The following is a 13,175-nucleotide window of genomic DNA, read 5'->3' on the forward strand; positions in this document are numbered from 1 at the left end:
GCCCGAAATATATCACAATGTCCATGTATACTCGCGTTCAATCGTAATATTGATGCCATCGTACTCTTATTATTATTATTATTATTATTGTTATTATTAATATTAATATTAATATTATTGTTATCGTTGTATAATTATTATTATAATTATTGTTGTTATTATTATTGTTATTATCGTTATTAGACGTATACTTTATTTACAAAACTTATGTTTCTCGATGACAACAACGGAACAATGTATACTTATAGCGTGCCATAAAATTCTTCAGGAATATAAATACACATGAATTGTACGCTAACTCGTATTCATTATCGAAACATTTATCTCGCAGGGAATGCATGTCGAAACGCGATACGTCTTACTCTATTTCGGATTTGTTAAAAGAAGCATATCTCTTTCTCTTTTCAATACGCTTCCTTAAAAGAAATTATAGGATAAGAGAGATTATATATACGCCTGTCTCTCCACATAAAATCCAGTACGATTTCCATCTGAAACGCAAGGTTGTGACAAGAAAGACTAGCTTTTCGTTGCGCATATTAACATACGATTCCTTGTTCGGCAAAAGAATTAGTAATTTTTTCCTATCGTCTTAATACTAAAAGAACCAATTAATTTTTATACAATTTTTAAACAAGTTAATTTTTTACAAGCTTTTAATTAGAACTAACGATGTATCTTGTAAAAAAGATTCATATTTATACTCATCTAAAAAACACTTCTCATTTCTTGTCATATATGAGATAAAAAGTTATTCTTTTAAAAAGACAAAACTTTTTTTCGGTTCTTTTAGTATAGAAGTATAGACAGATACAAAGGATTCTGACGCAACAAATAAGTGTTTTTGGAAAACTGGGTTTTTGCGCAAATTTAAGACTCTTTCAAAAATATAACAATATAAATGCCAAAATTTTACAAAAGAATATTATCCTGGAGACAAAACTACTATATGCACATCCAAACGTACAGTCTCGATATTGCGTTGCATTGCAAACAACCTTGCGAACAAGAGCAGCCAATAGTTCCGTCGCGATTCGAATAATGGTAATAATAATAATATATCCTCTATCACGTCAATATATTTTTACTATATTTACAATGCCGTGTATATGTAATACTAGGATAACTTGTCGTATACATCTCATTGCACCTCGCCACGCCTTCCGTTTTGATCTCCATGACTTGTAAATGCAATATGCATTCTTCGCCGCGTTTAACCGTCAAGCGAGTAACGCTCGCCAGAAAGAAGAAACGAGTGTAAATAAGAATCGCGTGGCGAAAATCCGCACCCTAATCAGTTTGTCACACAGTCATTCTTCGAAACGTGGTTAAATAATTTACAATTAGCGAGGCCTTAATCTCATCGACGTTTCTTTAGCAGACATAAGCGCAGACACTCGAAATGCCTCTAACGAGGGCGAAACGAGCAGAATTTAACGACTGCAATTTTAACAGCGAATGCAAATCGCACCGCTCAATAAATGACGAAAGAGATGGAGCTTCTCATCCGGAAGAAATAAATTATAACACGCGCGCGAATACATGGAGCCGATCAAATCGTCCGACGCGGACACTCGGTGATCATATTAATATATGCATACTTTTATGAAGTAACCACCTCGATTTTTTACCAGCGCGCAGCGCTAAACCCGAGACAAGTCCGTTCGCGAAGCTGGTCATCTTACGTTTACGATTTAATCTCTTCTCTTTTAGAAAGACCCATATCGCGATATTCTTCGTGTCACAAAAATCATAAATTTACACAGATCACAATTCGTTCCTTCCTTCGTCGACAGCTCAGCGCGATTACTGGAACGGTGCGTTCAATCGCTCATAAAAATAGTCTCCATACTTTGATAGATCATATTTTAATCATATAGATATTCGGGCTCATTCGGAAATATTCGGACTCGTGATAATTGCAATAAATTTTCAGTGGTCAGAGCGCTTGATATTATATAATAAAACTGGTCATATGGAAAACATCAGTCATTGGCCATTATTAAATATTTGGAGCTGTCGTGATTAGGTTGAATTTTTGATAACATTGAGCAAAATCCATTTTTACGTTATGGTATATTAAATAATTTTTCATCAACTGCCGCGAAACACAGAAAATCCATTTAGGAGAAGAATTTCTTCGATTAATTTGTTACAAACCAAAAAAAAAAAAAAAAAAATTTAATGTCAATAATATAATTTCTTACAAACCAAAAAGAAAAATTCGTTATCAATAATATACAATATGCAAGTGAAATGTTTAAACCAATAGTTTAATTTTCTCCGCTAAAATATTAAATAATACTTATATCTGTTATATATATAATTTAACAAATATTTGACTAGATACTACCTGTCGGAAATATTTATTCGTCTCGAATAATTTTAATTATTACGACAACTCCATGATATACATCACAATTACTCTATCTTTCTTATATTTATGGCATCCAGTCGAGGATTAGTCCAGTAGTATTAACATCAGCAAGACACATTTGCAGAAACTGTGATATACATATGTCATGCGTAAGAAATAAATGTATCAGTTCTTAAACAAGACCGATACACCTGAACAAAAATATGCATTTTTATTGATATTATAAGTTTTTTTTAAATCCATATCTTAAAAAATATAAATTTATAAAACAAAGCGAAATATCTAGATTTTAACGAGAAAATCATTTTGCATATGAAATATTAATTACATTTAAAAAAAAAACTTTTTCTCTCTAAATATTTCTTCAAAAGTTTAATATCAATAAACATGGATATTTTTGTTCTGGAATCGGTCTTACATTAGTCAGGAACTAATACGTTTATTTTATGTCGCGATGGTCCTGGGAAGGCTATGATGACGAGTATTGCATAAATTGTCACTGTCGATACCGCCAGCAATTTCGATTTTCTACCCTGATTTTACCTCTATGCGAATTTATAGAAGAGTACTCCTTTCGTGTGGTTTCTTCATATTATTCCTGCAACTATTTCTTCTGACAGGACGACGAATTCATGTTATTTGAAGAATTGAAATTCTCATCGCGATAAAGTGATCGTAATGATCAAACTATTATGAACCCTTACCGACCAGCTGAACATTTGTCGGTTGAAACATCCGAAATTATTTAACTACTCTAATTCCGTCGTTATTTGCTATGCTTCACCATTGGTTTTATGTTAAATTCAAAACGGCGAATAATTTTAGACCTTGACGCAAATCGAATTCAGGATGCTCGTTTTAATATCGTCGATCTTGACCTCGCTGCATTATCTTGACTTTATTAAAATCACAATCCGGGCAAATCCGGGATAGATTTCTTCTGTAGAATCGGTCGCGGGAACACCGTCCTATCTTGCGATTCCTTGACGATGAACAGAGAGGAGTACTCGTTCCACACATGATAATTACGGTAAGTTTCTACCGCGACGGCCGGCAATCTCTCCTTCCGTGGAACTGAACGTCAAAGGACGTTCAGGCGATGTCTCAATAAACGGGACTATACTCCAGATCATGGGAGTATTGAGGTGGTCCTGGGGGTGGCGGCGGTTGTGGACTGTATTGTTGCGAGGCGTCCGAGGCGCGGCGCCTGAGCGCCGCGATGCTGTGGGCGCCTCTCCAGTCCGACGCCTCGTTCGCGCTTACGTCGGCACCGACGCAAGAGACGCCGCCGCCACCACCCCCGCCGCTGCCGGCACCCCCGCTGCCACCGGAAGTCGTGCCTGGCGAACCCTGGCCGCAGTTCAGGCCCGAACCCATCTGACCGCCAACCGGTGGCGAACCTCGAGACGCCGTCACGTGAACGCCGCCTGTTAAATGGAAGAAATTGACAAAGGTGAGTGTTTTTCTCCTCGTGGAGTATTCGACTATTTATTACTTAATGCGAATTTATTAATTTACCAGCACGATCGACCTAAACCGTCTCAGAATTAAGTAAGTGTTTTTCCTTCTCTATCCTAAACAAGAATAGTTCGCAAATTATTCTTCATGACTTCTCAACAGTTTGTTATTATCGGTAAGCAATAAACATTTTTTTCCGATAAACACAGTGAATAACGTAGAATAAATATTTATTGTCATAGTTAACTACATGAATCGACCGACAAGGCGAAGTAGATCCTTGAAACGATTCAGGTAGAAAAGAAAAAGCAATTTACAGGTGCGGAGGAAAGAACGTTTCATTTCTCTGCAGAAGAGATATTTAATACGGTAGGCTGACAAAGCGCGCGGGATGCGCTACCGGCCGTCGTAAAGTCGTTTCCGCCTTCTCGCGCGCTACGCTGGTGGGCTCGAAAGACAACGGAAAAAGAGTAAAAATTTTTTTTTATGACGGTGCGTTGCGCCGAACACGAGTTTGCAGAGGACTAGCGGCAGCGGCCGCTTTTGAAAAACCGTACGAAAGAATGAACATCTAATAGCTACGAGATGTACGTGATTTTATGGCTTATTGTCGGCTGCTATGATGATTCGTCCTGCGAAGAATCGATGAGGTTTTGGGGATGTACAAGACGAATGCATAACTTGACGTTCAAAGTTAAATGTAAATAAAGCAAGACAACACGCAGCATGAAGTGCGTGTGTTTTCTATGTATGTGTGTAAAGATAATTACTCTTTTAAATTGATCCAGTGAAAATATCACTGTTTAAGGAGACATACCCGTTCGAAACTTCTTGAAAACCCCTTGAAAAATGAGTACATTTTCTATATTTTTTTGCAGCGCAACGACTCGATAAAAATTTTTATTTTTTTTTTTGCGATATTAGTACAATATTATTAACTACTTGAATAAAAATCTTCAGCTTAAAAAAAATTTTTTTTTTTTAAATTATGGGAATATTTGCGGAGCTTCTTCAAATTCTAGTTGGCTGCACGGCGTGCATGAAAATGTTCATAGATCATATCTGAAATCAAAAATCCAATTTTTTTCTTATTAGACATTATAATAGCTATCTGCTATCCAAGCGTTTTTTCAAAATTTCAAAAAATAAAAAAATGGCAATGTGTTAAAAAAAAGTTTTGCTTTGTTTGAAAAAAAGTCCATCTTTTTTTTTTATAACAAGAAAATGGGGAATCGGATTTAAAAAAGGCTTCGTTGACAGATGCGGAATCTTATTAGAAACTCCCATATAAAATTTGAAGTCCGTCAAAATTTTTATTTAGGTAGTTAATAATATTGTAAAAAAATTAAAAGTTTTAATAAAATCATTGCGCTGCAGAAAAGTCTAAAAAATGTATTTATTTTTCGAAGTTTCAAACGGGTATGCCCCCTTAAAGCAGTGACAACACAGTCGCACTTTGTTCCTCCGTCTTATGTATAAGTTTCATTAATTATGACAATAAGATTTTACTGTAAAATCAGCCATTATCACTAATGCTTCTTCTCAGTGAGATTTCACTTTTTCAGATTTTCGATACTACATTTATAACTAAAACTACTGTTTATCAATGATAATATATTCCTTCCATTTAAGAGAATATGTTTTTAAGCAGGCATTAAAATTCAAATTTTTATAGAAATTATACAACTTTCTGTGTAAGATACGCGACTTTTGCACCGTTTGCGACAGCGCGCGCTGAAAATCAGGCGTTTTGAAACGTTAATTTACGCATTATGAAGGCTCTTGTTTGCGCGTCTGCCTAGTGACCGCCGGTAAAAAGACAAAAAGAGAGAGAGAGAGAGAGCAAGAAAGAGACATCAAATGGAATTCTCCGATCGACTAGGAACCGCATCATGCCGTTGGTTGGGTTACATTGCAGTGCTAATCATCATCGGTAACCGAAAAATAACGCTCTACTCTAAAAGCTATTTACTCTAAACATTATCCGCGGATAAAGGCTGCTAGTGGGTTGCCAGGCTCAAGCTAGACGTATTCACCTTAGAACCGCGTTCGCCACATACATGGACGCGCTCATGGAATGCCAATTCTTTTCCCCTCTCGAGTGACGCTACCCGGCGATAACGTTCGGTAATTGCCACCGTATAAGCGTTACGTGCGCTTGCACTGCAGCTTGCGAAATTGTGCTACGCCGGATTTTTATTCGTAAGCTTTGCTTTCTTAGAAGAGTTCGATAAATGCATCTTTAGATTATCGCATCTCTATGTGATTCTATATTGAATATTTTAATTAGCGATTACGTCCGATACAGTTTTTACTTTGCGGCAACATGATTGTAACTCTAGTAAATTCTAATGTCCGATGTCACTCGTCTTTTCCCCACTTATATATTTGTTGAGAAAGAATTTGACAGATTCATGAATAAAATTCGTATCATATCGACAGATTCATCTTCAGGGTTGATGACCTGTGTCAAAATATGCTAACATGGATGACTTAAGTGTACCAATTCACATTTTATAAAAATGCTTTTATTTACATCGTCTCTTCTTAAATATGATTTATTAGCTATTGAGGAATATTCCGAAATGAAAAAAATTTCTGTGAATGAGAAGACAGCTAGACTGTTATCTTATTATCGAGTTTCTTGTTATCATCTCGCAAGTTCGTTACTTCTCCATGGTTTATGAGCGTTGAAATCCGATTGATCGCAATTGGAAAAAAAAAATAAACAATAGCTTTCAATAATTTGTTATTTCAATACATACATAGGTAGATATATTCCGCGTTTTAATATATAATACATCAAATATAATGTTAGATATATTGTTAGACGTATAAATCTTATTTCGTATTTAATAGCTTTCCGTTGTTCAAAATATAATTATCGTCTTAGCATTTACGGACTTTCATATTAAAATTCAATATTTTTGTCTCAAACTATCGAGAATAGTAAATTGTATGACATACTTCGCAAAAAATATATGCATTTATGAATGAAAGAAAAATCTCATTTTCGCACTTAATAGAAAAATGACGACCGAGGCGCACAGCGATTTGGTGAAAGAAGGAATTTCACACGCGATTTATCCCATGAAGTATCTTTGAAGATACAAAGTCCCTCCGGGTGAGACGAAGCGTAACTCAACCAAGACAGGTTGCATCGGGATGTTATGGTAAACATACAGCGAAAGATCTCGCACCTAGGTGCGAGATCGGGCCTGGAGTCTACCTGCGTAAACAGATAGGAGGACGGGGTTTATGTTTCTGTCTCAAATTCCTTACGTGCAGGCGCATAACCCCTCCGAATCTTAATGCACCGTAACATTTAACGACTTCGTCAAAGAGACTTCCATGGCGCTGTTTGCACGTCGTCTTTTAGAGGACCACGGTCCAAAAGTTTGGCAAGACGATTATCAACGCGTAAATAAGCGGCCAGGTTGACGCGAACGTTCTCCTGGGTGTGTCTATTCGCGTTCGCATATGTCGCCAACTCTCAGTAACGTGTCATGTTACTTGAATAAGCAACGGGTAAAACGTTACACGCGTAAAAACGTTATTCAAATCATCTGAAGAAGCAAAGTATATAACCGTACAATGCTTTTGTTTTATCTAAATTTTACGATTTTATATTTTAGAGAAAACCGTAAACGATAATAAAGATACGCAAATTTTGACGTTAACAAATAAACGATATTTCTTATCTCAAGCCTAAATTGTATAATCAATATTCTTTAAATATATTTTACAATAGAAGAAAAATAATATTTTCTCACATCTAACAGCATATAATATATCATTTTTGTTATGTATTTATCGGACTGCGAGTCGTCATTTCTCATCGTAACTTACCGATAGAATTGAGTCCGTAATTAGTATGGTAAACTGATTGCGACGGGCTGTTGATCGGGAGTCCGGAGTTGCCGAGGCCCAGACTGGAACCCAGACTTCCCGTGCTTTGTTGACCGAGCTGCCCGAAACTACCCATCGCCATGCCGCCCTGCAATTGTCCGAGACCTGTGGAACGACGAGTGAGTTGCGGCTAAATTACCGTAAATAAAATACAAAATTGCATACGCGGTGACGCGGTGGAGTTCGCAAAGAAATGAGAAAGGCTGGTTATCGGTGTCGTCTCCGGTGAACAACCGATAATACGAGTAACTAACTTTAACCGTCTCGAGCAATGTGGAGACGAGCGAAATAAAATTAGGAGGCGAACAATCGTCGCGACTTCGTCTACGAGAGTATTTTGCTGTTTCCTTCTCGGGTTGCTTCTTCTCCCGCTAATCGTATCGTGCATTAAATGAGGCGATCATTGTATCCAGTTTACATAAATACGGATAATGTGCTTTGATCAAATAAAAAAAGAAGTGTCCGTCGCCCCGAATTTCTTCGATTTTATTACATCTCCGTTTAAATGTAATAGCATTTTTTTCGTCTTTTGAAATAAAATGTGTATATAAAAGCACGTCTATGAACTAGAAAGATGAAAGAGATATAAATTAAAATTAAATATGATTAAAACATTGCACATTGGATTATATAAAAAAATTATAAAATCTTCCAAACACGTCGTTAATATTCTAATATTTGTAAAGAAAAAATAAATTACTTGATGTTTGAATATAATTATTTATTTATGAAGAGATATGTGTTTAGTATCTCTTTCCACAAAAATTATTACAAAAGTGGAGATGTGTCGGATTTATTATAAATCTCTTTCTCGGTTCACTACATTTTCTTCTACATTTATTAAAATAGATTATACAAATACCTCGTAAAAACAATGAAACAATTTAAGATATCAATTAAAATATTTATAAAAAAGTAAGAAAGAGAGAGATAATGATTTATGTAAGCAGAATAAAATATGATATTTTTTTCTTTATGCTGGGAATCTCTCCAATATGTTTATATAAGATATCATATATTTAAACTCGTGGAATAAAACGAGTTAAAAATTTATGAATAAAATAATTTGATTTTGTGTAGAAATATAAACTATCTCGGCAGCGAACATGTAGCAGTACACATTGATATCACATCACAATATATACATTATAGGATATCAATTTTTTCATGATCCAGCGTGACTTGTGAAGTCGATAACTGCGCTTTAAACAGAAAATATTCTTTTAGACAAAACAATGCTTTTGAAGGGACTTGAAAAACGTTTCGTATATAAAAATGTCATTTTTATATATCTGGAAAGTAACGAATGTGTGTGTGTGTGTGCGCGCCAATTCAAGCGATCGAAAGGACGTTTTCCGTCCCGATGTAAGTGGACGGATAATCTTTTTTTTTTTTTTTTACCTGTCATTTCTTGTACACGGTTAGTAATAAAACTGACTATTGATATCTGACCTGTCCCCATTCCCCATCTGTCCGCGGGGGTATGAAACATTCCGCTGCACAAATCGGAGCTCATCGGTCCGAAGGGAGGCAAGCCATGCGACGGTAACAGCGATCCCGAAGATCGAAACACATTGGTCGTCTTCTTGCGCTTCTTCCACTTGGCTCGTCGGTTTTGAAACCATACCTGTAGCACACAAAGTAAAGGATATCAATCGTTATCATTGTAGTCCGAAAAAGAATTCTCGAAATTTCCGCGTAGATAGAAAGATATTTTATATAATTCTCGTTACGTGTTAACGTTATCTGAATTTTCTCGTACATATCTGTTATTTTATCAACTTATATGAATGACTTCGCCGATCGATCAATTTCAACGATTCATTCAAAAATAAAATCAGTTTCCGTTTGGAAACATTTTGTCAATGAGAACGAGAAAGAAAGTCATTGAGGCGATTATTATTCTTGAAACAAAGCATACTTTAGTTTATGATACGATCGAGAATCGTATATTTTCGATAATTTCTTCGCCCGCCCACCTCTGCCCGCGATAACATTTTTTTTTTCCCTCAATAGGACGCGACGAAATCCAACCATTGCGACGGTAAGGTGTCCCTCGGTGTTACGACAATATCTTCGACCCCATCGCGGGTAGCTATTAGCCGACGTTATGAGCTGTTGATTCTGGCCACGTAGTGGCCCCCTAAGCTGCCGGGGTCCCGGGGACTTGATTTATTGATATCGCATGCAAAGCCCGCCTCTGTGTTCTCCGATATACCTACCTACCCTCGCCCTATCTCGCCACTACCACCACCAATACCGACGTACCACCACTAGGAGTACAGTTTCTCTCTCGCTTTCTCTCTCTTTGTTTCTCTCGCTCCTGTCCTTCTCCGCAGACTATAGTCCTTTCCTGGCACGGTAACGCGCACTATAGCTATCTCATATGTGCCCATAAATTAGTACTTTAGTATTAGAGCGCGGGATGCGCGCTTGCGCCACCCTACACACACACACACACACACACACACGTATAAATACATAGCGGCGAGATACACATAGAGAGAAGAGCAGCACGGCGGAGACCAAAAGGGGTGGCGATTCGGGGGGTAGGTACACCCTCGGCTAACATACGAGGATTATACGAATCTAATTGGATATATGGGATTTACACGCTCCAGTGTACACCTCAGGTATTGCCATGAAGCAATCGTTGAAGCACTCATACGCACTCGAAGGCGTCTTAATGTCAAACTCAAGAGATTTCGGAGTATTCGAATAAATATTTCAATCCGCGAAGCGATTTTTACGATCTTTACTTTATCGCCTATTGTCGGTTAAAAGTTCGCGTATAGTGATTTTAACAATATTCATTAGTTTTATGTGATTTTATAAATACTGACATTTTGTCAGCAAAAACAATCAAATTTTTTAATTTTGATTAATTGTTATCGCTTGAGCGTGTGTATGAAATAATGACTCTATTGTATTACAATAAACTGTTTAGGTGAAATTTATAATGATTATGTTGATTTTAAATAACCTGAGGCGTAAAAGATCTTTTCGTATTCTCGATCTTTTCTTACACGTGATCTTATCTTTCTTATTGTTAAATCTTAATTGAACATGAACAATGATGTCATTTTTGGCTAAGTTAACGTTTATCCTCCTGTGATATTTGTCGGAGGCTCGTAACAGCTGGCGGGTCTCTTGACTCTCAAGGATGGACGCTCGTGACGAGAGAATGGCATTAGAGCTGGATGGTGTTAAGTGCATTGGGACCGAATCAGCGTCTATATATCAGTCAGTGGCGTAGAATCGAACGTGCTCTCCTCCATCTCCATAAAACTCACTACATCCTTATAAAATCAGATATATACCTTTGTATACATGATATGCGTATATATTCGCATACATAAACTCATATTTTTCTTACGGGATATCATCATTTGTAACTCTTGACATGATAATCTCACGAAAAATTATCACGATATGCTGATTTTATTTTTATCAATTTTAGAACTTCTTATTTTAAAAACCAATCTGTGTGATAAGGGCAGGTTTTCGGCTGCTCTTTTTTTTTAGGGCGCACATCTTCTTCACTCTACCAACAAATCGTCTCCCGGTCGTGGGCGTGTCGATTTCACGGTAGAACTGCGATGAAACCGCGGCTAAAAGCCCGTGGATAATTCGCCGTTACATGAGAAGAGGGAAAAAGCACGAGAGAAAGAGAGAGAGAGAGAGAGAAAGAGAGAGGGACTGCCTACGCGCAAATCGCGCATTATCACATACACCCTCTACCCCGCAGATGCATCAAGCCTATAAACATATGGTAGAACTTCCGTTAATTAACGCGAGCGGATGCTAATGACTTCTGTTACGTAATAACAAACGAGCGAACGAGTACGTTCGACGTACGTGTCCGATACCGGAAAGCCGAGCAATCGATGAATTTTTTATTCATGCCTGAATCGGAGCTTAACATCAGAGATCGATTAGAAATATTGTACATATATTGTATCACGGTAGACACAGAAGTTTGAACTTAATATTTAATTAGAACTCTTATCGATGCTTTTGGAATAATTTACGATCGGGAGAGCAAAATTTATTTGCAGAAGAAAAGAAGACGCGTACGATAAACTATACTCGTTTTTAACCAGTATCATAATAATACTGTAAATTAAAATATTTGTAACATAGCATTTGTATAAAGACATATACACGTAAATAAGTTCGTTTTTTCATATAATTTTGGATAATAGAAATAATAGGAAGAATACTTGATGAAGTGTCGTGATCGCCAAAAATAGATGGAATATCCACAACTGCAATTAATCTAATGTCCATCTTCCAAGTTAAATGACATCTCCAAGATAAATCTGCTTTTGGAAACGATCGATATGCGGCAACAAGCGTTTCTAAATCTAGAGATAGTTCCAAAAAATTTTAAGAATTATTATCAATGTATGGTATTGTTAATTTTTATATACAAAATATACCAATAATTATAAGTTCTTTATTTTATTCTTAATAAAAATCTTCCATAAAAAAAAATTCATATCTTATTTTGCTAACAAAGAAAAATTAAAAAAAAAAAAAACAACTTCTTGTTTATATTAATCACTATAGTATTCAATATTTAATTTTTACAAATTGCACCAATCTCTTTAGCGTATTTTGTAAAAATAATTTATGTGCTAAAAAAAATTTCCTTGCTTCTATATACTTTACTATTATAAGTAATAATTTTATTATTACATTGATCATTGCGGAAATAATCGCTCGAAAATACATCGAGATTTCGATTCAACGTGAGGTAGGATACGATACGATGAAATTAGCATCATTTATTGCATCGCACGTGAGACAATGCACTACTGTAATTCATTCGATAATCGCTGTCATACGTAGAATCGATAGGTCGTGCCCGCGTGGGCTTTGTATTTTTGCCAATTCCATAGATTTTCTACTCGTAATATTAAAACTTTTAATCGATGTAATGGAAGCGGTATAAAAATACGAAATTTTCATTTATTTTGTGATGTTATCGTTAAATTAAATGTTAATTAATCAAATGTTAAACTCATCGTCAATATTAGAAATACAATCTTACTCCTCCTCGGCTAAATTGTATCAATTATATTAAAATACATTATTACATATGATGTTATATAGTTGCAATATAATATGACTATATAAACGCATAAATTAATGTATCTAAGCGTTCATAATTGTATCATTTACTTTTTGAAAATATCAATATAATCAAATAACAATTGTATGCGTAAAAAAATAATATTAAAAGGATACGCGAAGTAAAATAAAGGGATCAGGATGAGGGTGGATGGACTAACTTTGGAGATGGCGTTTTTTATTCTTCGTGTATTCCTCTCATGACGTAAATAATATCATTAAGAATTTATCAAAATTCTAATCATGATGGTATTCTCGAACTAAAACCATTTATATTCTAGCACTATTTGCAGCA

The 13,175-nt window shown here is 35.9% G+C and overlaps 1 protein-coding gene across 1 annotated transcript in view; it reads right to left on the minus strand.

Annotated features, from left to right (window-relative positions):
- Positions 1 to 2,738: 2,738 nt before the first annotated feature.
- Otp (orthopedia homeobox) overlaps positions 2,739 to 13,175 on the minus strand; it is a 28,686-nt gene continuing 18,249 nt past the window's right edge. Inside the window, exons 4-6 of the mRNA XM_070308750.1 lie at positions 9,197 to 9,371; positions 7,685 to 7,849; positions 2,739 to 3,804 (exon numbers count right to left, since the gene is read on the minus strand). Coding sequence (XP_070164851.1) covers positions 3,482 to 3,804; positions 7,685 to 7,849; positions 9,197 to 9,371 — 663 coding nt within the window. The 3' untranslated portion in view covers positions 2,739 to 3,481. The remainder of the gene's footprint in view (positions 3,805 to 7,684; positions 7,850 to 9,196; positions 9,372 to 13,175) is intronic.

This window comes from Polyergus mexicanus, unplaced genomic scaffold (genome assembly GCF_030449975.1).
Source record: "Polyergus mexicanus isolate NDT 795.1 unplaced genomic scaffold, iyPolMexi1.0 SCAF_16, whole genome shotgun sequence".
NCBI lineage: Eukaryota > Metazoa > Arthropoda > Insecta > Hymenoptera > Formicidae > Polyergus > Polyergus mexicanus.